The 25,609-nt window shown below is 40.9% G+C and overlaps 1 protein-coding gene across 1 annotated transcript in view; it reads left to right on the top strand.

Moving 5' to 3' along the window:
* Positions 1 to 25,609, top strand: part of LOC147693529 (vomeronasal type-2 receptor 26-like) — a 169,336-nt gene that overhangs the window by 138,500 nt on the left and 5,227 nt on the right. The window contains exon 3 of the mRNA XM_086936047.1: positions 25,477 to 25,600. Coding sequence (XP_086792173.1) covers positions 25,477 to 25,600 — 124 coding nt within the window. The remainder of the gene's footprint in view (positions 1 to 25,476; positions 25,601 to 25,609) is intronic.

Below are 25,609 nucleotides of genomic sequence, written 5' to 3' on the forward strand. Positions count from 1 at the left end.
GTTATAATGAGTCCGTCGACAACACACACAAGTAAAATTAGGCCTTTGACTTGATTTCACCTTAAACTTGGTAATTTCCTGGTCAAACTTTTCTGTACTTGAAATCTGTACATTGTCTTCCACATTACCTTCTATTACTGTATCAAATTCCACACTGTCCTCTTTGTCACCAAAATAACAAAACTCAATTTCTTCACAAATGTTCTTCACATCTAATTCAGATCCATGCAAAAGAGCACTGTTTAACTGTTTAAGCTTAAGTGCTGGACTTTTTGCATAATACAACCTTCTCACTAATTTCCTCATTTTATTATGATGCACTGCTAACATCCTAAAATGATGAAAAACACTCTGACATACTTTTCTAGAAAGACAAGCCAGTGAATGCCCATGCAAACCTGTTTTCTCTCACTCTGCAAGGATCTAAGTCTTGCAACATCTTATTTTCTGTTTTAGACTTTTCTTACTATATGTACGTAAGAAATTACGAAGCAAATTGATTGAATCCTGTCGCACACTACAAATACTACTACAATTCCAAGTGTAGACTGGACCCTTAGTACGTCTCCCTAAGACTTCATCAGCTAACACCTCTTCTGCATCTCTAGAAACAAGTTTCTCTTTTTCCATCGGACAACCGTCTTTCACATCATATGCTCGACCACTGGTGTCAACTGCATGCACCAAAACATTCTCCTGGAAGTAACTCTCCTCATTAAAAAATGGCTCAGAACTTGAACTATGCATCCATTCTCCAGAAAAAACTTCATAAAAATTAGTCCGATTAATTATTCTTTTCCATCTACTGTTCGATTTGAAAACATCAATTGCCTTGTTAAGTATCCTAATTCTATTGATTACTAAAATAAATAATGTTTTATTAACTTCAAAAGCCTGATCAACAATCTTCTCTACACTTTTCTTTTTCTTGTAAAAAGCAGCTCTCTGTTTACCTTTCTTAACATTTTTTAACAAATTTAAAACTACCCTATTGCAAAACATTCGTCTACGAATGTCCCTAAATTGGTTTTGCCTTCCATTCCTATACATACTGTTCTCTCCTGCTCCAGTAGTAACATTTTTGGGGGGCCTCTCCTTCCTTTTCAAATTTGCTCTCTTCTTCTGTATATTCACATTCTCATTAACATTTTTTTTTATCTACATATGTTCCGAAAAAAAGATTTAGTTGTCTTACCAGGAGCTTTTTTTGTGTTTTTGAAGTACTTGTTATAGGGGAGTGCTTTAATTCTGTTGCTGTTTTTTATTTTTTCCGCTTGGCATCTTTCCTTCACCTCTGCCTTGAGGGCATATTTCCTTACTATTGAAATCTTGATTTCAATCTATGGTAAAGAAAAAAATAACACATTATAGACCACTATTACCAAACAACAAAGCAATGAAAATAAGCAAACAATATAAACACTACTTTACAACATATCTAAGTTTATACCACAGCAACTATATAACTAGGAGTAAGACAGAGAAAAAGAGCTAGAGGGAGTAATACAAAGAGACAGAGAGAGTCAGACAAAGAAACAGGTAGAGGGAGTAAAACATAGAGAAGGAGTAAGACAGAGAGAGTTTATAATATGTTGTAAGACAGAAAGGATGTAATAGGGAGAGGGAGTAAGTCAAAGAAAGGGAGAAAGGGAGTAAGTCAGAAAAAGGATGAAACAGGGTGTAAAACAGAGAGAGGGTGTAAGTCAAGTCAAGTCAAGTCAAATAATTTATATAGCGCGCTACATACCCAGAGGGTCTCAAGGCGCTTGGAGAAGGGTGGGGAATTACTTGTCGAATATCCAGGTTTTAAGTTGCTTTCTGAATGCTAGGTGGTTCTGAGTGAGGCGAAGGTGAATGGGAAGTGAGCTCCAGGTTTTAGCCGCAAGGTAGGAGAAGGATCTTCCTCCCATGGTGGTTTTGTTGATGCGAGGTACAGCAGCAAGGGCTTGGTTGGAGGAGCGTAGCTGGCGGGAGGGGGTGTAGAAGGAAAGTCGTGTGTTGAGGCATTCGGGTCCAAGTTCGTAAAGTGCTTTGTGTGCGTGGGTTAGGAGGCGGAATGTTATCCTCTTATTGACGGGGAGCCAGTGGAGGTTTTTCAGGTGACCAGAAATGTGGTCTTTACGCGGGATGTCTAGTATGAGTCTGGCTGATGCGTTCTGGATGCGTTGGAGTTTTTTCTGAAGTTTTGCGGTGGTACCGGCGTAAAAGGTGTTTCCGTAGTCCAGGCGGCTTGTAACCAGTGCGTGGGTGACCGTTTTTCTAGTTTCGGTGGGGATCCAGCAAAATGTTTTTTTGAGCATGTGAAGAATGTTGAAGCAAGATGATGAAACGGTGTTGACTTGTTTGGTCAACGCGAGTGAGGAGTCCAGGATGACGCCCAGGTTCCGTGCGTGGTCCGTCGGGATGGGTGCTTTTCCAAGGGCCTCAGGCCACCAAGAGTCATCCCAGGCGGAGGGGGAGGTACCTAAGATAAGGACTTCTGTTTTCGTCTGAATTCAGTTTCAGACGGCTGTGCTTCATCCACTCGGCTACTTCTTTCATTCCTTCATGTAGGTTGGTTTTGGCGGTGTTAGGGTCTTTGGTGAGTGAGAGGATCAGTTGAGTGTCATCAGCGTAGGAGATGATGTTGAGGTTGTGTTGTGTGCGATGGTCGCGAGGGGGCTCATGTATACGTTGAAGAGGGTGGAGCTGAGTGAAGATCCTTGTGGCACGCCGCAAATGACTTATGTGGCCTCTGACTTGAATGGTGGGAGGCGGACTCTCTGAGTTCTTCCGGCAAGGAACGAGGTGATCCATTCCAGTGCTTTTCCTTGGATTCCGATGTTTCTGAGGCGTTGTAACAGGGTGCTATGACAGACTGTGTCGAAGGCTGTGGAGAGGTCGAGGAGGATGAGGGCGACTGTGTCTCCATTGTCCAGTAGAGTTTGAATGTCGTCTGTTGCTGCGATGAGTGCGATCTCAGTGCTGTGTTTGGCTCGGAAGCCGGACTGTGAGGAGTCGAGGGATTTGTTGGTTTTGAGGAAGGCGGCGAGCTGGTTGTTGACAGCTTTCTCGATGACTTTGGCCGGGAATGGAAGGAGCGAGATGGGGCGGTAGTTTTTGAGTTCGGTGGGGTCAGCTGTGGGTTTTTTCAGAAGGGCGCTGGGTTCGGCGTGTTTCCAGCTTTCCGGGAAGGTGGCGGAGTTGAGGGAGCAGTTGATGACATCTCGGAGGTGTGGTGCTATGATGGAGTCTGCTTTGTTGAAGATGTTGAGGGCATGGGTCTGTGGGGGATCCTGAGTGGATGGAGTTCATCAGGTGGATGGTTTCCTCAGTAGAGATTGGGTTCCAGTCATTAAGGATGTTCAAGGGGGGTGAAGGTACGGCAGAAGGTTGGGTGGGTTGGTCTTAGGGTTGGTTGTCAAAGCTGTTGTGGATGTCTGCGATTTTGTCGTGGAAGAACAAAGCTAGGGAGTCACAAAGGGTTTGAGAGGGAGTGATGTCGTTGGAGTTGGCAGTGGGGTTGGTAAACTCTTTGAAGATGTTGAATAATTCCTTGCTGTTGTGGGCGTTGTTGTCTAGTCGGTCTTTGAATGCGGCTTTCTTGGCAGTCCGGATCAGTTGGTGGTGTATGCGGGTGGCGTTTTTTAAAGGCGTCCCTGGTGCTGGTGTTTGAGTCTTTTTTTCAGGCCTTCTCAAGGGAGCGACAGAGTTTCTTGGATTTCTTAAGATCATCGTTGAACCAGGGGGCGTTTTTGCTGCCTAGTTTGAATTGACATTTTTTCAAAGGTGCTAGGTTGTCGGCGCTGTTGGTTAGCCATTGAGTGAGGTTAATGGCTGCTTGGTTGGGGTTCGAAGAGTGGGCAGGGGGTTTTGAAGAAGCGATGAGGAGATCTGATCGATGGTGATTTTGTTCCAGTTTCTTCGCAGAGTAGGTTGAGGATGGTTGTGGGTTGTGGTCTTTTTGTAGACAAAGTGAACGCAGCTGTGGTCCGTCCAATGGAGAACTGTGGTGTGACTGAAGGAGATATGTTTCCTGGAGGTGAAGATAGGGTCGAGTGTGTGACCTGCGTAGTGAGCGGGGGTATTAACAAGTTGTTTGAGTCCGAGGTTGGCGAGTTTGTCCAGAAGGGTGGTGGCGTTGCTGTCGTTGCTCTTTTCCTGGTGAAAATTGAGGTCTCCCAATAGAATGTAGTCCTCGGAGGGGAGGGCGTGTGGGGTGATAAAGTCAGTGATAATGTGAGAGAAGTAATTAAATATCAATGCAAAAAGGGAGAAAAAGTATGAAAAGCACACCATCAATTAAAAAACACAAGATTGCATTTATTTTTATATACACATATTCATATTAAAAACATTTAATAGACAAGCATAATAATCTAATAATTACATAAACAACTCAGTAGTACATTAATCATATGTTTATAACACAATTACACAAAAAAGGTCATAAAACAGTGGCAAACAATGTTAATCGACGCGCGTTTCGTCGTTTTTGGAAACATCTTCTTCAGGAGCCACAATAAAATCTGAAAAACATATATAAAGCAAATTTAAAACAAGGAATTGCAATCTCAAATTCCAATTTTAACTGTAAAAAATGCATGTGCAAAATATATATATAACTGTGCTTACATACCAATGACTCCCTACTTGTGTAGCTTAAAGATATAGCTACATAAGGTACAAACTAATAATGTTATATTTGAGCAGTAGTATATGAGCGAGGGGGAATTGGGGGGCATGAAAGGGAGGTATACCCTATAAATGAGTCAAATACACAATGGTAAACAATGGAACTATGAACTCACGTGCTAAAAAGCTCTGACATTGAATAACCTTATAAATTCTTTGAACTGCAAAACTTCCTAGGGCTACATAAGGAAGGATACATTTATATATGTATATATATAGGAGGAAGCCTCTTAATCTAACATTATGTATGACTTCAAATGAAGGCCCCAAGTACCTATATCTCTTGTAGCTATTTGAGAAAGGCAATCTACAACTGTCAAAATTATATGGTACAAAGTTTTTTAGACAAATCACTAGAAGTTATCTTGGTTGATTAGTATAAGCCGCTTGCATATCTTAATTCCAAAATAGGCACATCGGAAAATATGTTAAGGTATTCGCCCTAGGAGCGCTGGAAAAAAGTTCACTGCCAATTGCACCTAAGTATAAGCCGTTTGCATATCTTAATTCTAATATAAGCACATCGTTGAATATGTTAAAGTATTCACCCTAGGAGCACTGGAAAAAGTTAATTGCCAATTGCACCTAACCAAAAGACACTGTGAGTTATTCGATGGATAAATCTTGAATGAAAATATATATGAATAGTAGCGAAAGATGGAAAGTTTAAAGGCATGGAAACTGAATATCGCTGGTTGAACCTTACCATAGAGAGCACAAGATGCGTGTTCAATACTTATTCTTTAAACGTGCACCAGAACGGAACAGATCGCGATCTCTTGGTGTTTCTAAGGTCTGGGTGGAAATTTGACTCCACGGAGGGACTTGATATCTAAAATGGCAAAGTGTAGCTAATGCAGTTACAAAACAATTCTTTAACGCTCTGTATTTTATGCACGTGGATTAACCCTAAATACGGTGAGGAAGTGTTTCTTACCATTAATATGGAAATGAGCACGTGTGTAACAAATAACCGTTGGCGTCACACATGCGCTGGAGGAGTAGGATACTTAGATGTGTAAACAAAGCCCTTCTTTAAGTTTCTTGACCGGATAAAGTTGTAGCTAAATGTCGGGCTACGTTTCTGGAAGGGGAAAACAAAGTGGCTACTAATACGATAGAAATCAAGTATACTTTGTATCACCAATACATTAGTAGCTTTGGTGAGTGTTGTAGATGTGTTTCTTACCGTAAATATAAAGGCAAGAGCGTATTCAACAGTCTATGGGAGCCACATAAATGATATCAGGTAGAAGCTTCCAGCCGTTGGAGAAGTAAAATGATTCGAAGTGCCCTTCCTTGACTAAGTGGACTGTATACACAAAAGGCCGTCCGTCCGACTTTGATACTAAAAAAAGAATTGTGACAGACCTATAGTTACAATTTAATGGACAGATAATCTATATTACGTGTGCAGTACTAAGTTAAAGTTCCAAGCGTGGGCAGCTATCTTACCGAAGATAAGGAGTCACGGACGGTTGCATCAACCTGCGGGAACCACGCTCGAGATATCTGCTGGCGTCCCGCAGCCGTTGGAAATGGTGAATAACCCGACCAACTGCTGAGCCCCTCCTTAAGTATGTGTAACTCATTTGCCTATAGTGACGCACTGGCCTACCAGTTCCTCCTGTTAAAGGGAAAGGAGCTCGAAATTAACCGCTAGGTAAAGCAAAATAAACAACGCGTTACAAGATTAAAAAAAGTGACACGTATCGTATATTATACCCGAATGGGGGGATGTCTAAAAGCCCACCTATTAGATCTTAGTGTGAAGGCAATATTCACAAGTGATAAAGACTAAGCTAAGCATACCGGGCGGCAGAAGAGGGGCTTATTAGCATATTTCCACGTTATAACTCGGTAGCTGGTACAAGACACCCGATCCACTATCAATATGTAATCTGGAAATGCCTTAAAGGGAGGAGTGTTCTCCCAGTACTGATCGGTGTTCTCAACTATGACTGGATCGGCGTTAAAGCGGCGGGTCTCAGCTAAGCCGCTATCAGAGGAATTATTTTGCCCAAGAAGTTCCCCTCTTGTTGAAAGGTTGTTATCGGGGTGCTCTTTATGAAAGGGTTCTTGGGCTAGAGACAAACCACAAATGACCATCTTCAATTCTAATACAGAAGGCATTTTTGTTGGAGACAGATTGGTCACGGAGAATGCCCTGTATGTAAAGTTATACAATGGCATTCTCCCAGGGAATTTCGTTGTTTAATCCCCTCTTATGTGTGTCCAGAACAAAAATCCAAAAAACTTCTCGTTTTTTCCGGATGGCGCATCCGCCCTTACTGTCAGGGGTTTTAATCTTTTCTAAGACGCGCCAGTGCAGATCTTCAGGTTTATGCTGTAGGTCGAGGAAGTGTTTCACTAGAGGTGCATTTAGTTTCTGAGTTTTGATAGCTGATCTATGCTCTGTGAGCCGCGTTTGAATCGATCTACATGTTTCGCCGACGTAGCCTAGGCCACATGGGCAACTGATGAAGTAGACCACATTTGTGGTTTTACAGTTCCATAAGTCGGTTGCTTTGAAGGTGGAGCCATTGTGGGTGAACACCTCTCCAACCATAATGTTTTTACAAGATTTGCAAGAGGAACAAGGAACTGTTCCTCTGACCGGCAGGTTTGTCAGTAATGATCTCTGAGTCTGATTGCTGTTGGGCAATTTGGGGTTGAACTTAGAATGAACTATCTTATCTTTAAGATTTCTGTTTCTCCTATGTGCAAATAGGGGTTTCGGTAAGGCAGACATAGAGGATGGATTGCAATTCAAAATATGCCAATTGGCATTGATAATCTGTCTTATGCGTTCATTCATGGTGGAATGTGTGGTTACACACACAAGTTGATCGTTGGCCTGATATTCTTTAGGTGTTAGTAACGCGTCTCGATCAAAAAATCGAGCACGTTTGTAAGAGTTTCTTATTAATCTGTGTGGATATCCACGGTCAAGGAACTTTTTACGCATAATTGCCGCTTGTTTGTCATAATCAGACAAGTTGGAACAATTTCTGCGGACCCTGAGAAATTCGGAGAAAGGAATACTTTCTCGTTGACATTTGGGGTGGAAACTACTGAAAAGTAGTAGAGTATCTCGAGCTGTTTTTTTCACAAATAAGTCCACTTCCAATTTATTATTGTTGACTCGAATTAAAAGATCTAGAAATTTGACTTGCTTCTCATTATGATGCGCAGTAAATTTCAAATTGCTGTCGGTCAGGTTAATCCACTCTAGGAACTCCAGAAGCGTATCTTTCCCATTGGTCCAGATAAAAAAGATGTCGTCAATATAACTGGACCAATGGGAAATCGATTCAAAAAAGGGTGCTATTTCGTTGTCTATGAATTGTTCCTCAAAACGGGACATATATATGTTGGCTATCGATGGAGCCACCGATGCCCCCATACTAACACCACTGAGTTGGCGGTAGATATCTTCACCAAATTCAAGGACATTCTCTGTCAAGACAATAAACAGACAGTCAATTAAAAATGTCTTGGGACATATGATGTTGTGTTTATCTATAAACCAATCATTTGCTCTAATTGCTTCATCTATCGGAATGTTGCTATAGAGAGATTAGATATCTAGAGTTACTAGTATATCTCTCCCTGGTATGATATCCAGGTTTTCTACTATATTTATCATGTGGCAAGTGTCTTTTACATAGGATTTGATTTTTGGGATATGTGGTCTTATGAAGTGATCTACGAATTTTGATAAGGGTTCTGTGGGGGTGCCAATAGTTGACACAATTGGTCTGTATGGAGGATTTTCTGAATTCTTATGTATTTTCGGAAGACCGTAAATACAGGCAGTTTTGAATTTGCTATTGTTTAAAAATGTGTGATCTTTAGTATTGATATCACCATTTGATAAGGCATCATTGGTCAGAGTACTGATTTTTTTGATTGTGGTGTTCATAGGATTACAGTTGATTTTTAAGTAAGTTGAACTGTCACTTAACATTCTATTCATATTCTGTTCATAGTCGCTGGAATTGAGGACAACAATGCCTCCTCCCTTATCTGCTCCTTTAATCGTTAATTCTTTATTATCTGAGAGCTCTTTGAGGGCTAGTGATTCATTTTTCGTCAGGTTGTATTTTGGTTTGGGAATATATTTTAAAGTTCTTTCTAGTTTTTTAATAACAACTAGCTCAAAGGCCGCTACTTCTGGCCCTAATTGATCTAAACCAGGAGTGAAAGAGGAGGGTAGTGAGATTTCATTCTGCCTTTGTCTAGTTAAATCATATACATTGTTCTCTTTATCCTGAAAAAACTTTCTCAATATGATTATCTAAAGAAGGCTTTGTAAAGCTCAAAGGTAACTTTTTAGAGGACAGGTTAAAAATGGGAATTACATTCCCTGACCCCAATATTGCCTGTTTCGAGTTTCCCTGATAAACTGGGGTTCCTGTTGTTGATGTTGTTGGTGTTGAATTTGTTGATGTTGTGCTTGATGTGGGTGTTGATTCATTTGGAAGTTCCCTCTGGATTGTCCCTGATTCTGGAACCTTACCCTGGGGCGACCTCGTGGAGGCCCTCTGTTCGATAAAAAAGGACGTCGCTGAGGTCTAGAGTTGGTATATGAATTGAAACCACCATCTGATTCATAGTATGTATTACTGGAGCCTTCACCCTCCGAGTCAGATGAATCAGTGAAATTGTTGACTCTCTGTTGGACATTTCTAGACTCATCAGTATAATGGTTTTGTTGGTAAAAATCTTTATGTAAATAAGGGTATGCAACTTCCTCTGAATAAAATCTTTTATCTTTATTTAGTTTATCAGTTTTTCGTTTATTTAGATAATTACTGAATGATTCTAATTCCTTGTTGTATTCCTCTATCTTTTTGATAGCATCTTCAACTCCAGTGAGTTGTTTTAACTTCTCTTCTAATTCATCTATCTCTTTTTTTATTTCTGAAGCTAATTCTTTTGATGTTGCCACTATCAATATCATCAGATCCCGAGAACATCTATTCGCTATGAGACTCCATTTTTCTAAAAACGGTCTATGGTGCACGAAAAGACCCGGTGCATTCCGTACACGTAGCCCATTGGGGATAATTCCTGTTTTGAGATAGGCCAACATGAATTCCCCATGGGCTTCCATGCGAATGAGTTTCTTCTTAAGATCTAAATTTTAATTGATGGTGTGCTTTTCATACTTTTTCTCCCTTTTTGCATTGATATTTAATTACTTCTCTCACATTGTCTATTTCCCTGTACTACGAATTCAGTTTCTTAACAGGGGGTCCTAGTTGTTTACATTATTATTCCCAAAGCTTGTCTGAAACTCGAAACAGGCAATATTGGGGCCAGGGAATGTAATTCCCATTTTTAACCTGTCCTCTAAAAAGTTAGACGACTCCAGTGAAGCTCTGTTCTCGAAAGGTTTATCCTTGTACCCCACACATATGTGAACACCTTTGAGCTTTACAAAGATATAGTAGCCTTCTTTAGGAAAATCAGATTGAGAAAGTTTTTTCAGGATAATGAGAACAATGTATATGATTTAACTAGACAAAGGCAGAATGAAATCTCACTACCCTCCTCTTTCACTCCTGGTTTAGATCAATTAGGGCCAGAAGTAGCGGCCTTTGAGCTAGTTGTTATTAAAAAACTAGAAAGAACTTTAAAATATATTCCCAAACCAAAATACAACCTGATGAAAAATGAATCACTAGCCCTCAAAGAGCTCTCAGATAATAAAGAATTAACGATTAAAGGAGCAGATAAGGGAGGAGACATTGTTGTCCTCAATTCCAGCGACTATGAACAGAATATGAATAGAATGTTAAGCGACAGTTCAACTTACTTAAAAATCAACTGTAATCCTATTAACACCACAATAAAAAAAATCAGTACTCTGACCAATGATGCCTTATCAAATGGTGATATCAATACTAAAGATCACAAATTTTTAAACAATAGCAAATTCAAAACTGCCTGTATTTACGGTCTTCCGAAAATACATAAGAATTCAGAAAATCCTCCATACAGACCAATTGTGTCAACTATTGGCACCCCGACAGAACCCTTATCAAAATTCGTAGATCACTTTATAAGAACACATATCCCAAAAATCAAATCCTATGTAAAAGAGACTTGCCACATGATAAATATAGTAGAAAACCTGGATATCATACCAGGGAGAGATATACTAGTAACTCTAGATATCGAATCTCTCTATAGCAACATTCCGATAGATGAAGCAATTAGAGCAACTGATTGGTTTATAGATAAACACAACATCATATGTCCCAAGAAATTTTTAATTGACTGTCTGTTCATTGTCTTGACAGAGAATGTCCTTGAATTTGGTGAAGATATCTACCGCCAACTCAGGGGTGTTAGTATGGGGGCGTCGGTGGCTCCATCGATAGCCAACATATATATGTCCCGTTTTGAGGGACAATTCATAGACAACGAAATAGCACCCTTTTTTGAATCGATTTCCCATTGGTCCAGATATATTGACGACATCTTTTTTATCTGGACCAATGGGAAAGATACACTTCTGGAGTTCCTAGAGTGGATTAACCTGACCGACAGCAATTTGAAATTTACTGCGCATCATAATGAGACGCAAGTCGAATTTCTAGATCTTTTAATTCGAGTCAACAATAATAAATTGGAAGTGGACTTATTTGTGAAAAAAACAGCTCGAAATACTCTACTACATTTCAGTAGTTTCCACCCCAAATGTCAACGAGAAAGTATTCCTTTCTCCCAATTTCTCAGGGTCCGCAGAAATTGTTCCAACTTGTCTGATTATGACAAACAAGCGACAATTATGCTTAAAAAGTTCCTTGACCGTGGATATCCACACAGATTAATAAGAAACTCTTACAAACGTGCTCGATTTTTCGATCGAGACGCGTTACTAACACCTAAAGAATATCAGGCCAACGATCAATTTGTGTGTGTAACCACACATTCCACCATGAATGAACGCATAAGACAGATTATCAATGCCAATTGGCATATTTTGAATTGCAATCCATCCTCTATGTCTGCCTTACCAAAACCCCTATTTGTACATAGGAGAAACAGAAATCTTAAAGATAAGAGAGTTCATTCTAAGTACAACCCCAAATTGCCCAACAGCAATCAGACTCAGAGATCATTACTGACAAATCTGCCGGTCAGAGGAACAGTTCCTTGTTCCTCTTGCAAATCTTGTAAAAACATTATGGTTGGAGCGGTGTTCACCCACAATGGCTTCACCTTCAAAGCAACCAACTTATGGAACTGTAAAACCACAAATGTGGTCTACTTCATCAGTTGCCCATGTGGCCTAGGCTACGTCGGCGAAACATGTAGATCGATTCAAACGTGGCTCACAGAGCATAGATCAGCTATCAAAACTCAGAAACTAAATGCACCTCTAGTGAAACACTTCCTCGACCTACAGCATAAACCTGAAGATCTGCACTGGTGCTTCTTAGAAAAGATTAAAACCCCTGACAGTAAGGGCGGATGCGCCATCCGGAAAAAACAATAAGTTTTTTGGATTTTTGTTCTGGACACACATAAGAGGGGATTAAACAACGAAATTCCCTGGGAGAATGCCATTGTATAACTTTACATACAGGGCATTCTCCGTGACCAATCTGTCTCCAACAAAAATGCCTTCTGTATTAGAATTGAAGATGGTCCTTTGTGGTTTGTCTCTAGCCCAAGAACCCTTTCATAAAGAGCACCCTGATAACAACCTTTCAACAAGAGGGGAACTTCTTGGGCAGAATAATTCCTCTGATAGCGGCTTAGCTGAGACCCGCCGCTTTAACGCCGATCCAGTCATAGTTGAGAACACCGATCATTACTGGGAGAACACTCCTCCCATTAAGGCATTTCCAGATTACATATTGATTGTGGATCAGGTGTCTTGTACCAGCTACCGAGTTATAACGTGGAAATATGCTAATAAGCCCCTCTTCTGCCGCCCGGTACGCTTAGCTTAGTCTTTATCACTTGTGAATATTGCCTTCACACTAAGATCTAATAGGTGGGCTTTTAGACATCCCCCCATTCGGGTATAATATACGATACGTGTCACTTTTTTTAATCTTGTAACGCGTTGTTTATTTCGCTTTACCTAGCGGTTAATTTCGAGTTCCTTTCCCTTTAATAGGAGGAACTGGTAGGCCGGTGCGTCACTATAGGCAAACGAGTTACACATACTTAAGGAGGGGCTTAGCAGTTGGTCGGGTTATTCACCATTTCCAACAGCTGCGGGACGCCAGCAGATATCTCGAGCGTGGTTCCCGCAGGTTGATGCAACCGTCCGTGACTCCTTATCTTCGGTAAGATAGCTGCCCACGCTTGGAACTTTAACTTAGTACTGCACACGTAATATAGATTATCTGTCCATTAAATTGTAACTATAGGTCTGTCACAATTCTTTTTTTAGTATCAAAGTCGGACGGATGGCCTTTTGTTTATACAGTCCACTTAGTCAAGGAAGGGCACTTCGAATTATTTTACTTCTCCAACGGCTGGAAGCTTCTACCTGATATCATTTATGTGGCTCCCATAGGCTGTTGAATACGCTCTTGCCTTTATATTTACGGTAAGAAACACATCTACAACACACACCAAAGCTACTAATGTATTGGTGATACAAAGTATACTTGATTTCTATTGTATTAGTAGCCACATTGTTTTCCCCTTCCAGAAACGTAGCCCGACAATTAGCTACAACTTTATCCGGTCAAGAAACTTAAAGAAGGGCTTTGTTTACACATCGAAGTATCCTACTCCTCCAGCGCATGTGTGACGCCAACGGTTATTTATTACACACGTGCTCATTTCCATATTAATGGTAAGATATACGTCCTCACCGTATTTAGGGTTAATGCACGTGCATAAAATACAGAGCGTTAAAGAATTGTTTTGTAACTGCATTAGCTACACTTTGCCATTTTAGATATAAAGTCCCTCCGTGGAGTCAAATTTCCACCCAGACCTTAGAAACACCAAGTGATCGCGATCTGTCCCGTTCTGGTGCACGTTTAAAGAATAAGTATTGAACACGCATCTTGTGCTCTCTATGGTAAGGTTCAACCAGCGATATTCAGTTTCCATGCCTTTAAACTTTCCATCTTTCGCTGCTATTCATATATATTTTCATTCAATTTATCCATCGAATAACTCACAGTGTCTTTTGGTTAGGTGCAATTGGCAATTAACTTTTTCCAGTGCTCCTAGGGCGAATACCATAACATATTCAACAATGTGCTTATATTAGAATTAAGATATGCAAACGGCTTATACTTAGGTGCAATTGGCAATTAACTTTTTCCAGTGCTCCTAGGGCAAATACCTTAACATATTTTCCGGTGTGCCTATTTTGGAATTAAGATATGCAAGCGGCTTATACTAATCAACCAACATAACTTCTAGTGATTTGTCTAAAAAACTTTGTACCATATAATTTTGACGGTTGTAGATTGCCTTTCTCAAATAGCTACAAGAGATATAGGTACTTGGGGCCTTCATTTGAAGTCATACATAATGTTAGATTAAGAGGCTTCCTCCTATATATATACATATATAAATGTATCCTTCCTTATGTAGCCCTAGGAAGTTGTGCAGTTCAAAGAATTTATAAGGTTATTCAATGTCAGAGCTTTGTAGCACGTGAGTTCATCGTTCCATTGTTTACCATTGTGTATTTGACTCATTTATAGGGTATCCCTCCCTTTCATGCCCCCCAATTCCCCCTCGCTCATATACTACTGCTCAAATATAAAATTATTAGTTTGTACCTTATGTAGCTATATCTTTGAGCTACACAAGTAGGGAGTCATTGGTATGTAAGCACAGTTATGTATATATTTTGCACATGCACTTTTTACAGTTAAAATTGGAATTTGAGATTGCAATTCCTTGTTTTAAATTTGCTTTAAATATGTTTTTCAGATTTTATTGTGGCTCCTGAAGAAGGCGTTTCCAAAAACGCCGAAACGCCCGTCGATTAACATTGTTTGCCACTGTTTTATGACCTTTTTTGTGTTATTGTTTTATAAACATATGATTAATGTACTACTGAGTTGTTTATGTAATTATTAGATTATTATGCTTGTCTATTAAATGTTTTTAATATGAATATGTGTATATAAAAATAAATGCAATCTTGTGTTTTTTAATTGATGGTGTGCTCTTCATACTTTTTCTCCCTTTTTGCATTGATATTTAATTACTTCTCTCACATTGTCTATTTCCCTGTACTACGAATTCAGTTTCTTAACAGGGGATCCTTGTTGTTTACATTATGATAAAGTCAGTGATGTCTTCACTGAATTGTGCACGGGGTCCTGGTGGCCTGTTGAGGAGGGTGCCTCTGAGTGTGGTCTTTGGGTCGATATGGATCTGGAAGTGAAGGTGTTCCGCGCTAGCAAGGTTGACGTCAGAGCTGGTTGAGATGTGGAGGGAATTCTTATGGACGATAGCGATGCCTCCTCCTGTTTGGTAGGTGCCGTCTTTTCGGATGATCTTGTAGCCTTCAGGGATGGCAATGGTGATGTCTGGGGCTGAGGAGGCGTTCATCCATGTTTCTGTTAGGAAGGCGACGTCCGGAGAGATGGTGTCTAGTAGATTCCAAAGGTCGATGGCGTGTCTGTGGACCGAGCGGGTGTTGAGCAGGATGCATTTTAGGTGGTTGGTGTCAGATCTCTGTTTGGTGTTAGTGGATGAGGAGTTGGTCTTGGTGCCGTCATACTTGCAGGAGTTGCATGTGAAGGGTCCATGGGTGTGACCAGGAGCAGCTTGGGCGCAGTTGCGGAGTCGACCGGGGTTTAGGGCTAAGAGGGTGGAGGCGTCGTATGTAATGCGGGTGGGGTGGGTGGGACGGGGGCCAGGGGGTCTGGCGCTGGGCGCGGTCCAGGCACGGACGGGCGTAGACGGGCTTACCTTTGGCGCACCTTCGGCGCGCATGGGGCGCGTCCGCTGCGCGTGACCGCTGCGCGTAAATGCATCTGTCATAAATGGATAGTGGAGGGGGGAGGAGCGTGGGAGGGGCCGCTGGGAGGCGGGAGCGGGGACGAGACAATGGGCAACAAGTAAACACAAACAAAATGGCAGAGAGGTAGCGTGATCGGAGCAGGGGCACCTTCGGGCTGAAAGCGGAGCTCAATTAGCACACCAAATCAAAGTAAACACAATTCCTGTGCTTAGTGAATAGCGCAATGCAGGGCCAACGTGCAGGATTCAAACAAAATAAAGTTAAATCGCAACGATACCAGGCGCTATGATGTCGAAGCGCTCTGAGTTCTAGGCGCAGCAGGGGGTGTCCGGGATCTCGGTCAGGCAGGCGGAGTGGTCAGCACGCGGGGAGAAGCGTCTTTTAGCAAGCAGTGAGCTGGGGGAGCGACCGATATGGAGCAAGTCCAGACGGTCACAGAGGGAAGGAGGACGGGGCTCAGAATCAAAACTGGTGTGTGGGAGGGGCCGCTGGGAGGCGGAAGCGGGGACGAGACAATGGGCAACAAGTAAACACAAACAAAATGGCAGAGAGGTAGCGTGATCGGAGCAGGGGCACCTTCGGGCTGAGAGCGGAGCTCAATTAGCACACCAAATCAAAGTAAACACAATTCCTGTGCTTAGTGAATAGCGCAATGCAGGGCCAACGTGCAGGATTCAAACAAAATAAAGTTAAATCGCAACAATACCAGGCGCTATGATGTCGAAGCGCTCTGAGTTCTAGGCGCAGTAGGGGGTGTCCGGGATCTTGGTCAGGCAGGCGGAGTGGTCAGCACGCGGGGAGAAGCGTCTCTTAGCAAGCAGTGAGCTGGAGGAGCGACCGATATGGAGCAGAGAGAGGGTGTTAGAAGGGAAGAGGATGTAAAAGAGACTAAAACAGAGAGAGCCTGTAAAAGGGAGAGAGAGAGAGTAAGTTTGAGAGAGGGTGTAAGAGGAAGTAAATCAGAGAGAGGATATAACAAGAAGTAGGTCAGACAGAGGGTGTAACAGGAAGAGAGGAAGAGAATAAAAAAGTCAGAACGAGGGAGAGAGGGTGTAAAACAGACAAAAGGTGTAATAGGGAGTAAGTCAGGGAGAGAATGTTACAAAGAGAAAGGTTGTAAGACGGAGTAAATCAGGAAGAGGATGTAAGAGAGAGTATGACTTAGAAATTGCTGTAAAAAAGAGAGAGAGGGAATAAATCAGAGACAGGGTGTAAGAGAAAGTAAGTCAAAGAGAGAGTGTAAGAGAGTGTAACACAGAGTCAGGATGTAAAAAGGAATAAGTCAGAGAGAGGGTGTTAGAAGGGGACAGGTGGAAAAATAATAATAATGCTTGGTAAAGAAATGTTGCATAAACAAATTGTATTTTGTAAATGAGTGAGGTTTCAGTAGTGTAATGAAATGCTTGTACATATGACCTGTGCTCTGTTTTTTTAAATGTTATTTAAAAAATGATGTCGGGCACATGAATTGGTTTTACATTATTAACAAGGATTTGATAGTATCTGCATGATTAAAAAAATATATTAGCACATTTCACAATCATGTCACCTGTGTTTCCTCAGATTAGTAAACAGATTGTGCAGATGAGGTGAGGCCTGTCCATGGGTGCAGAGGAGGTGAGGCCTGTGTCCAATCGTGCAATGGACAGGACTCACCTCCTCTGACCCTTGGGCAAGCCTCCCCTCCTCTGTGCCCCCTGGACAGGCCTCAAAGTATTGGGTATAATTGAGGGTAACAGGGTGCAGATGAGGTGAGGCCTGACCAGGAGTGCAGATGAGGTGAGGCCTGTCCAGGGGAACAGAGGAGGTGAGGCCTGTGTCCAAGAGTGCAGTGGACAGGACTTCATAAAGCCTCTCCCCCACTGCACTTTTAGACACAGGCCTCACCTCCTCAGCACCTTTCACAATCATGAAAGCCATTTGGGCTTTCCTCACCTCCTCTGCACCTTTCACAATCATGTCAGGTGTGTTTCCTCAGATCAGGAATCAGATTGTGTTTTTTTATTGTTGATTTCTGTCATGGTTTTTGTTAATGCTTGGTAAAAATGTTTTGCTGCATAGAGGAATTGTATTTTGTAAAAAACTGAGGTTTCAGTAGTGAAATGGAATGCTTGTACATATGACTTGTGCTCAGTTTTTTTTATGTTAATTTAAAAACGATTAAGGGGCAAATGAATGGCTTTAGCATTTTTCAGAAGGATTAGAAAGTGTCTGCATGATTAAATAAATATATTTGCACTTTTCACAAACATGTCAGCTGTGTTTCCTAAGATTAGGAAGCAGATTAAGCTTTTTTATTCTTCCTTTGTGTCATATTTCTTGATAATACTAGTTGCTTCCTAATCTGAGGAAACACAGGTGAAACGTGCTCATATATTGATTTAATCATGCAGACACTGTCTAAACCTTGTGAATAATGTAAAACCAATTCATGTGCTCTAAATCAATTTTTAATTAACATTTAAAAAACAGAGCACAGGTTCTATTTACAAGCACTCAATTTCACTACTGAAACCCAACTATTTCACAAAATACAATTCCTCTATCTTGCATATGTTGATATCAAGCATTATCAAAAACATGACACAAACTAACAAGAAAGAAGCTCAATCTGCTTCCTAATCTGAGGTAACGCAGGTAACATCCTTGTGAAAGGTTCAAATATATTTATTTAATCATGCAGACACTGTTTATTCCTTCTCAAAAATGTAAAAGCCATTCATTTACCCCAAAATCGTTTTTTAAATAACATTTTAGAAACACAGCACAGGTCCTATATACAAGCATTCCATGTCACTACTGAAACTTCTCAATTTTACAAAATACAATTCCTCTATGCAGCAAAATCTTTTTACCAAGCATTATCAAAAAACATGACTTAAACCAACAAGAAAGAAGTTCAATCTGCTTCCTAATCTGAGGTAACGCAGGTGACATCATTGTGAAAGGTTCAAATATATTTATTTAATCATGCAGACACTATTTATTCCTTCTAAAAAATGTAAAAGCCATTCATTTTCCCCAAAATCGTTTTTCCATCACATTTAAGAAACACAGCACAGGTCCCATGTACAAGCATTCCATGTCACTACTGAAACCTCACTATTTCACAAAATACAATTCCTCTATCTTGCATATGTTCATATCAAGCATTATCAAAAAACATGACACAAACCAACAAGAAAGAAGCTCAATCTGCTTCCTAATCTGAGGTAACGCAGGGGACATCATTGTGAAAGGTTCAAATATATTTATTTAATCATGCAGACACTATTTATTCCTTCTTAAAAATATAAAAGCCATTCATTTACCCCAAAATCGTTTTTTTAATTCCATTTTAGAAACACAGCACAGGTCCTATGTACAAGCATTCCATGTCACTACTGAAACTTCTCAATTTTACAAAATACAATTCCTCTATGCAGCAAAATCTTTTTACCAAGCATTATCAAAAAACATGACTCAAACCAACAAGAAAGAAGCTCAATCTGCTTCCTAATCTGAGGTAACGCAGGTGACATTATTGTGAAAGGTTCAAATATATTTATTTAATCATGCAGACACTATTTATTCCTTCTCAAAAATGTAAAAGCCATTCATTTTCCCCAAAATCGTTTTTCCATCACATTTAAGAAACACAGCACAGGTCCCATGTACAAGCATTCCATGTCACTACTGAAACTTCTCAATTTTACACAATACAATTCCTCTATGCAGCAAAATCTTTTTACCAAGCATTATCAAAAAACATGACACAAAGCAACATTAAAAAAACACAATCTGCTTCCAAATCTTCTCCATAGAGCATACAAGTCTCTATCTATATTAAAATAATCATTACTCACCTTTACAAATGCTTTGGGAGATTGAGAACAGTGTCAGACACAAACACCAATTTTTCTTTAGCAAATCAAAAGGTATGCACTCCAGATACTGCAACCATGACTGGCACAGAAAACCTCTAATTCTATACACATATGCCTCAAGTCAACCAATTAAAACTCTTCCCTCACTATTTTCAAACCAAAACCCTTCCCCCCTCAGCCCTTTCTACCTGTTACCATAGCAACTCCCTCCTCACTGAACTCTCAGGTTTACAAGTTTATTCTACAATGTTGCAAATCAACTCAGCAAGGATGGTTGACCTCTCAATACACCAGCTTATCCAGTGCAATGTTTCTTTAAATGACTTTTTCTTAACCATTCAAATTACTTCTTTCACAGCACACACAACCATGCACCTTAACTTTCAGTTTTCGACTATCTGAATCCACCAATCATTGCTTGTGATTCAAGAGCAGTGAAACTCCACAGTTATTTTTTTGTAAACTCCTACTGTTCCAACTGCCATTTCATTCCCACACTTCATCTGACTGCACCAGAGCCTTCTCTCATCATGTATTCTATCAGGATTATTGGACATAGCTACATCCACCGGGCTCAAAGGTATGCAGCTAGCAGAAATTTTCACAACCTTGATTTACCAAATGTGGACATCAAGTGGATTGGCCAGAGAGGATTGAGATGTCTCCAATTGATACCATTGGTGAAAACCTTTTTGCATCTGCCACACCCTGACCTCTTAATTGTGCACTGTGGTGGACATGACTTGGGCACTTTGACTGGGGTAGGTCTGGAAATGCTTTTAAAGGACACCTTTGGTCAATTGATGGCACTTTTTCCACAAACTGCCTTGGTATATTCCAATATATGTCAAAGACAGAAATGGAAGTAGTCCAACCAATTTTGTCTACAATTTGAGAAAGCACGGAAACATGTGAATAAATCTGTGTCTGCTTACATGAGAGACTATGGAATGGGTTCAATATACAACAATAACTTGCATTACAACATGCAAGATATCTACAGAGGAGATGGTGTGCACTTCTCAGATGAGGGGAATAGAATATTCCTCCTGAATTTAAAACTGTGCATTGGAACCTACTTGTAGGTACCTAAATCAGCCACAGAACCCAAAAGCTCTTTTCAGGGCTTTCCTACCTCTGATCACTCAAAATGATTATCTTACTCTAACTTTTTTCACTATTTTTCACCAAAGTACGCTCCCCGGTATGCTCCCCGGTGCGCGTACCGGGTGCTCCCCCCACGAAATTTAAAAAACAAAAATTTTTGGGGGGCCTATATAGGCCTCCTAAACACCCCTCAGAAAACCTTGAGGGTCAGGGGGTGTCTACCGTGCCCCCTTTTACCCATTCCCAACGTTGTTTGTCCTCCATCTTGTGTCTCAATGCTACCGAAACACAAAATGGCGGACTCCCGTAGCGCTCCCGGTGCGCGTACCGGAGCGCGCACCGGTAAGCGCTCCCCAAAAATTTTGGAAGTTAATTTACATAAAAACCACTGGAGACACTTTCACCAAATATAGAATAGGCCCTACTACATACCAGTCCCTACCATTTTCCCAAATTTGGTGGAATTCCATTGAGCCATTTGGGCTGTAGCCCTGTCTAAATATCCTGAAGTAAATTACATGACAAAAACACATATGAAAGTGTTAGAATTTACAACCAATTAAAATGTTACTTTTGTTTTGTACTTTTTTGTGCTGACATTTGATTGGTTATGTACATGAATATATATGAAAAAGGAGAGGGAAACACAGCCATTTTGACTAGTACTACCTGAGGTACATTTGGAAAGGATTTTCACTCAAAACTTCAACTGCTTTGACAAAGGTAAGTTGTTAATTTGTAAGGGGAACTATGTTGTGCACTTTAAGTTAATTTGGAAAAACGTTTTCTGATATTAATTTACTGTCCCTCTGTTATAGTTATAGATTGAGATAGGCTTCTCTGTTATAGTTATGGATTGAGTTAGGCTTCTCTGGTATAATTATGAATTTACTTAGGCTTCATCACATGCACTTTTTAATAGTTCTACTTCCTGCCTGAAACCATACACTGCCCAAAAATTACTTCACTGTTAAAAACTCAGAAGTACCTGTCTGAACTTAAACCCAGCAGTACCCTAACTCTACTGATATAGTTATTTTTTATGCAATTTACAGAAAGAAAATGGAAGGGAAAGAAGAGTCCAATAATATTTCTTTCGACATTATGGTTGAGAACAATCCTGAAGAAAATATAGTTGACTTGGATTTCATGGATGTCTCTCTGGACCAAGAATTAATTGACTGTTTGGAAACAATAAAATCATGCAATCAAAATTATGAGGACATTCTAGACAATCTGATGTTGGAAGTTTTATTACATTTTGAAAATTCTGAAGAATAAATTTATATTTAATAATTAAAAATTGTTTGAGACATTATTCATTTTTATATGTAATTCATGAAGCAGTACCAAAATGATTATAATATAAAGTGAGACTTATAGTATACTGTGCAACTTTTTTGTGTTACATAGTAAGTTTGCTCATATGTACTTCCTTTCTCCCACTATATTATCTACAATGTGTATTTGACATATCTTTTTCATCTCCTGCCTCCTTTCTCTCACTGTCTGTCTCTAATGCACCATATCACCGCCAATTTTGTGTAGATTCAGAAGAGAGTAAAATGTAAAACTATGTTTCATGTAATACTTGAAAACATCATAAGGGAGCAGGATAGACTACTCATGATCCCCTAGGCCTTATCAGGGAGTGCTTAAAGGATCTGTTTCTGCTTTCCTGACAGACTATGGTATGGATTCCATATACCCCGTACTAAATTGGTCACTTGGGGAGATCGACGTTTTCTGGTTGCTGCCCAGAAATTATGGAATACTCTCCCCCAATCCATCAGATCTAGCCCAAACCTCTTGTCATTCAGAAAGCAACTGAAAACCTGGTTGTTTAACCTCTAAAAGTATGAAGCCTAGCATAGGAGAAGTCTGCAATAGTACAGCGCCGAGACGCCTGCGGGCAGTTGTTCTCGCTTTATTAAATACCAAAAATAAATAAATAAATAAATAAATACCACAAGAACTTCTGTAACAACATGCAAGATATCTACAGAGGAGACGGTGTACATTAAATTTAACACTCTGCATTGGTACCTACATGTTGGTACTAAAATCACCCACACAACACAACAACTCTATTCAGAGCTACCCTACCTCTAAGCACTTTAAATTATTATTTTACTGTTTCACTGGGTTTTCCCCATGGTTCGCTCCCCGGTACGCTCCCCGGTGAGCGTACTGGGCGCTCCCCCCGCGAAAATCGGGAAAACAACATTTTTTTTTTGCCCCGCGGGGCCCTTTTATGGCCCCCACATCAAACCTAAGGGGTCAGGTGGGTCTACCCTGCCCCCTTTTGGTCATTTCCCCCTTTGTTTTTGCCACCTCTTGTGTCTCGATCCTACCAAGACACAAGATGGTGGCCGCTCCGGACTGTTTGGAATGTTGACAGACACCCGAGACCCAATCAGCTTTCTGCTCGCGAACTCGCGGTGCGCGCCCCGGTGCGCGTTCCCGGGCGCCCTTATAGATATATATTTTTTTTTAACCTAAATTACTCAAAATCCACTGGAGCACATATCTTGAGACATAGCAAAGGCACATCGGGCTACCAGTCCCTACAATTTTGCCAAGTTTGGTGGAAATCCATTCAGCAATTCGTGCTAAAAGTGAGTCCAACCGCCCTATGGAAATTAACATGGGGAAAACACGTTTTGGGACCCCCCTTTTATCTCGGCCCCCGCTTGACGAATCTCCCCCAAGGAGCGGAGCGCAGCGAGGCAAATTTCAGGAAAATTTCAGGCAGATTCCTCAACCGGCGCCAAAGTTATTCCCAATAGAATGTTGCGGATTCCTATGGAAAACAATCCTAACTATAACTACCTACTGGCGACCGCCAGTAGGTAAAATATATATATATATATATATATATATATATATATATATATATATATATATATATATATATATATATCTGGAAACACTCGAACCACTTCCTGATACTCCGCAGCAGCAGAACAGGCGAGGAAAGAGACACAGACCTCCTAGGTATTTAAAGTGGGCAGTGATTTTATTTTAAGTGACCCAACACAACGCGTTTCAAGCCTGTCGGCCCTTGATCACGTGTCATATAGTGTATATATAGTAATGGTCGACTTTTATGGAAATTTGGAAACCTCTTAGAAACTGTCACAAATTTGTCACCATTTCCTTAGGTTCCTGCTTTTACTGGGGACACTACGCACAATTGTTCTCCAGCTTCCTTTTTTTTCCATTGTATGTAAATAATTTTTGTGAATCATAAAACTTAACTGGGTTAAACTGAACCAACGGTATGTGGTCTCTTCTCCCTCTGACATTACTCTAACCTTTCCATTGTACATCGTATTATCAAGATAGGCCTTATCTTTTCACAGAAACCACTGTGTCTGACAATAATGTTAAGTTGAGGAGTGAGTGAAATTGTGTGCTAGCCCACCTCCCTGCAAGATTTCTGAAGTCTGCGGTCACGGGAGGTCATTACCGCTCGAGTTGAGAAAGCTCCTCTCTCCTTGAGGAAGCTGCTGCTCGAGAACAGCAGAATGAAGCAACCCCCTTTGTCGCTCCACATGATGCCTTTTGCACTGATTTTACAGTGTGGGAGAAACTCCTGGAGCTAAAAATCTGCATGAAAAGCATGACAGACCAGACCAGGGTTGGATTGAGATTAAAAATTGGCTGGGGCACGCATAAAAAAATCGGCCCACATTTGCATTATGCCTTCCCTCAAATCACTGCTTCAGCGTAATTTTACCTAAAAAGCAGGGGGGTAAGGTAAAATAATATGCACGCATCAGTTTACACTAGTGAAACACACCTGGAAACAAGTGAGGCCACTTCTGCTCAGGCCCCCTGCCCCGCTAAGTATGCCTACATTAATGGGAGGCCCAGCGAAAGAAAAGGGGTGACACCTCTACCAGTTGCTGCTATACTGGAAATAATGAGCGCCCATCCCCCTCCAGAAAGGCCACTCAGACACCCACTGGGCCGCTGGCGGTATAGTCGAACAACAGAGACACCGCCAACATCGGCCCCCCAGGCTGCTCAAAAGCAGCCTTAGCTGGAACTCGAACCCCGGCCCCTCGGGCGTTGCCTGAATGCCCCCTGTTACCAATCCGACGCTGGACCAGACTCCTTCACTCGCGGCACTCTGTGTAGCTTGGCGGTGTATTTCATCTTCGCGTAGCTCTGCATATTGTGACTCTGCGAACTCCACCCAGGCCTGCCCTGACATCTTGCATGAATTTGCCAAACCCTAAATAAAGATGAACTCGGTTCTGCTGTGCTGTGTATGGAGGCAAAAACCTACCACTTTTAAACAAGCTTTCCTTTGAAAATGTACATCAGTGATTGGACTATACTGTGAACTTCCATAGCATCTCAAAATGCTTTCAGCATATATGTTGTTCCCCAGGTACTGTGGTAATTCTGTGTCCTTGTGCTCACCAGTTCTCTTAACAGTGTTAGTCTTCCATTACCATGTCTCTGTAAATCGTCAAATTATACTGCAACGTGCATTTTTTCAAGTACCAGGTTATAGAACTTTCTAGACACCCAATTTTGTCACATTTCATCGATTGCTTTCCTGATTCTGGGACTTCCTTTACAATTGAAAGATTGTCAAATCCTTTTATGCACGTATTTCACAAGCACAGATGTGAGGCACTAACTTTCCTGATTTCCCACATTTGGTTTTCTCCACCTGCTTGCAAACAGATGTTTTTAGGTATATGGTACTCGGTTTATTATCGTTATGTTAATGAATTTAGGAATAATGCATGCCGGTATATGAAATTCACGAGGAAATGAAAAAGGACGCATTCTGTGTCTTTTGTTACAAGTTCATCTTTTTCACTCACCTCATAGGTTCCCCAGTCAGTGTGCAGTGCAAGCTGCACTCCTGGATTCCATAAGGTTCTGCGTCAAGGACAACCAGCCTGCTGCTATGACTGTGTGCCCTGTGCTGCTGGCGAAATCACAAATGGAACAGGTACGGAAT

This window comes from Lissotriton vulgaris, chromosome 8 (genome assembly GCF_964263255.1).
Source record: "Lissotriton vulgaris chromosome 8, aLisVul1.2, whole genome shotgun sequence".
Lineage (NCBI taxonomy): Eukaryota > Metazoa > Chordata > Amphibia > Caudata > Salamandridae > Lissotriton > Lissotriton vulgaris.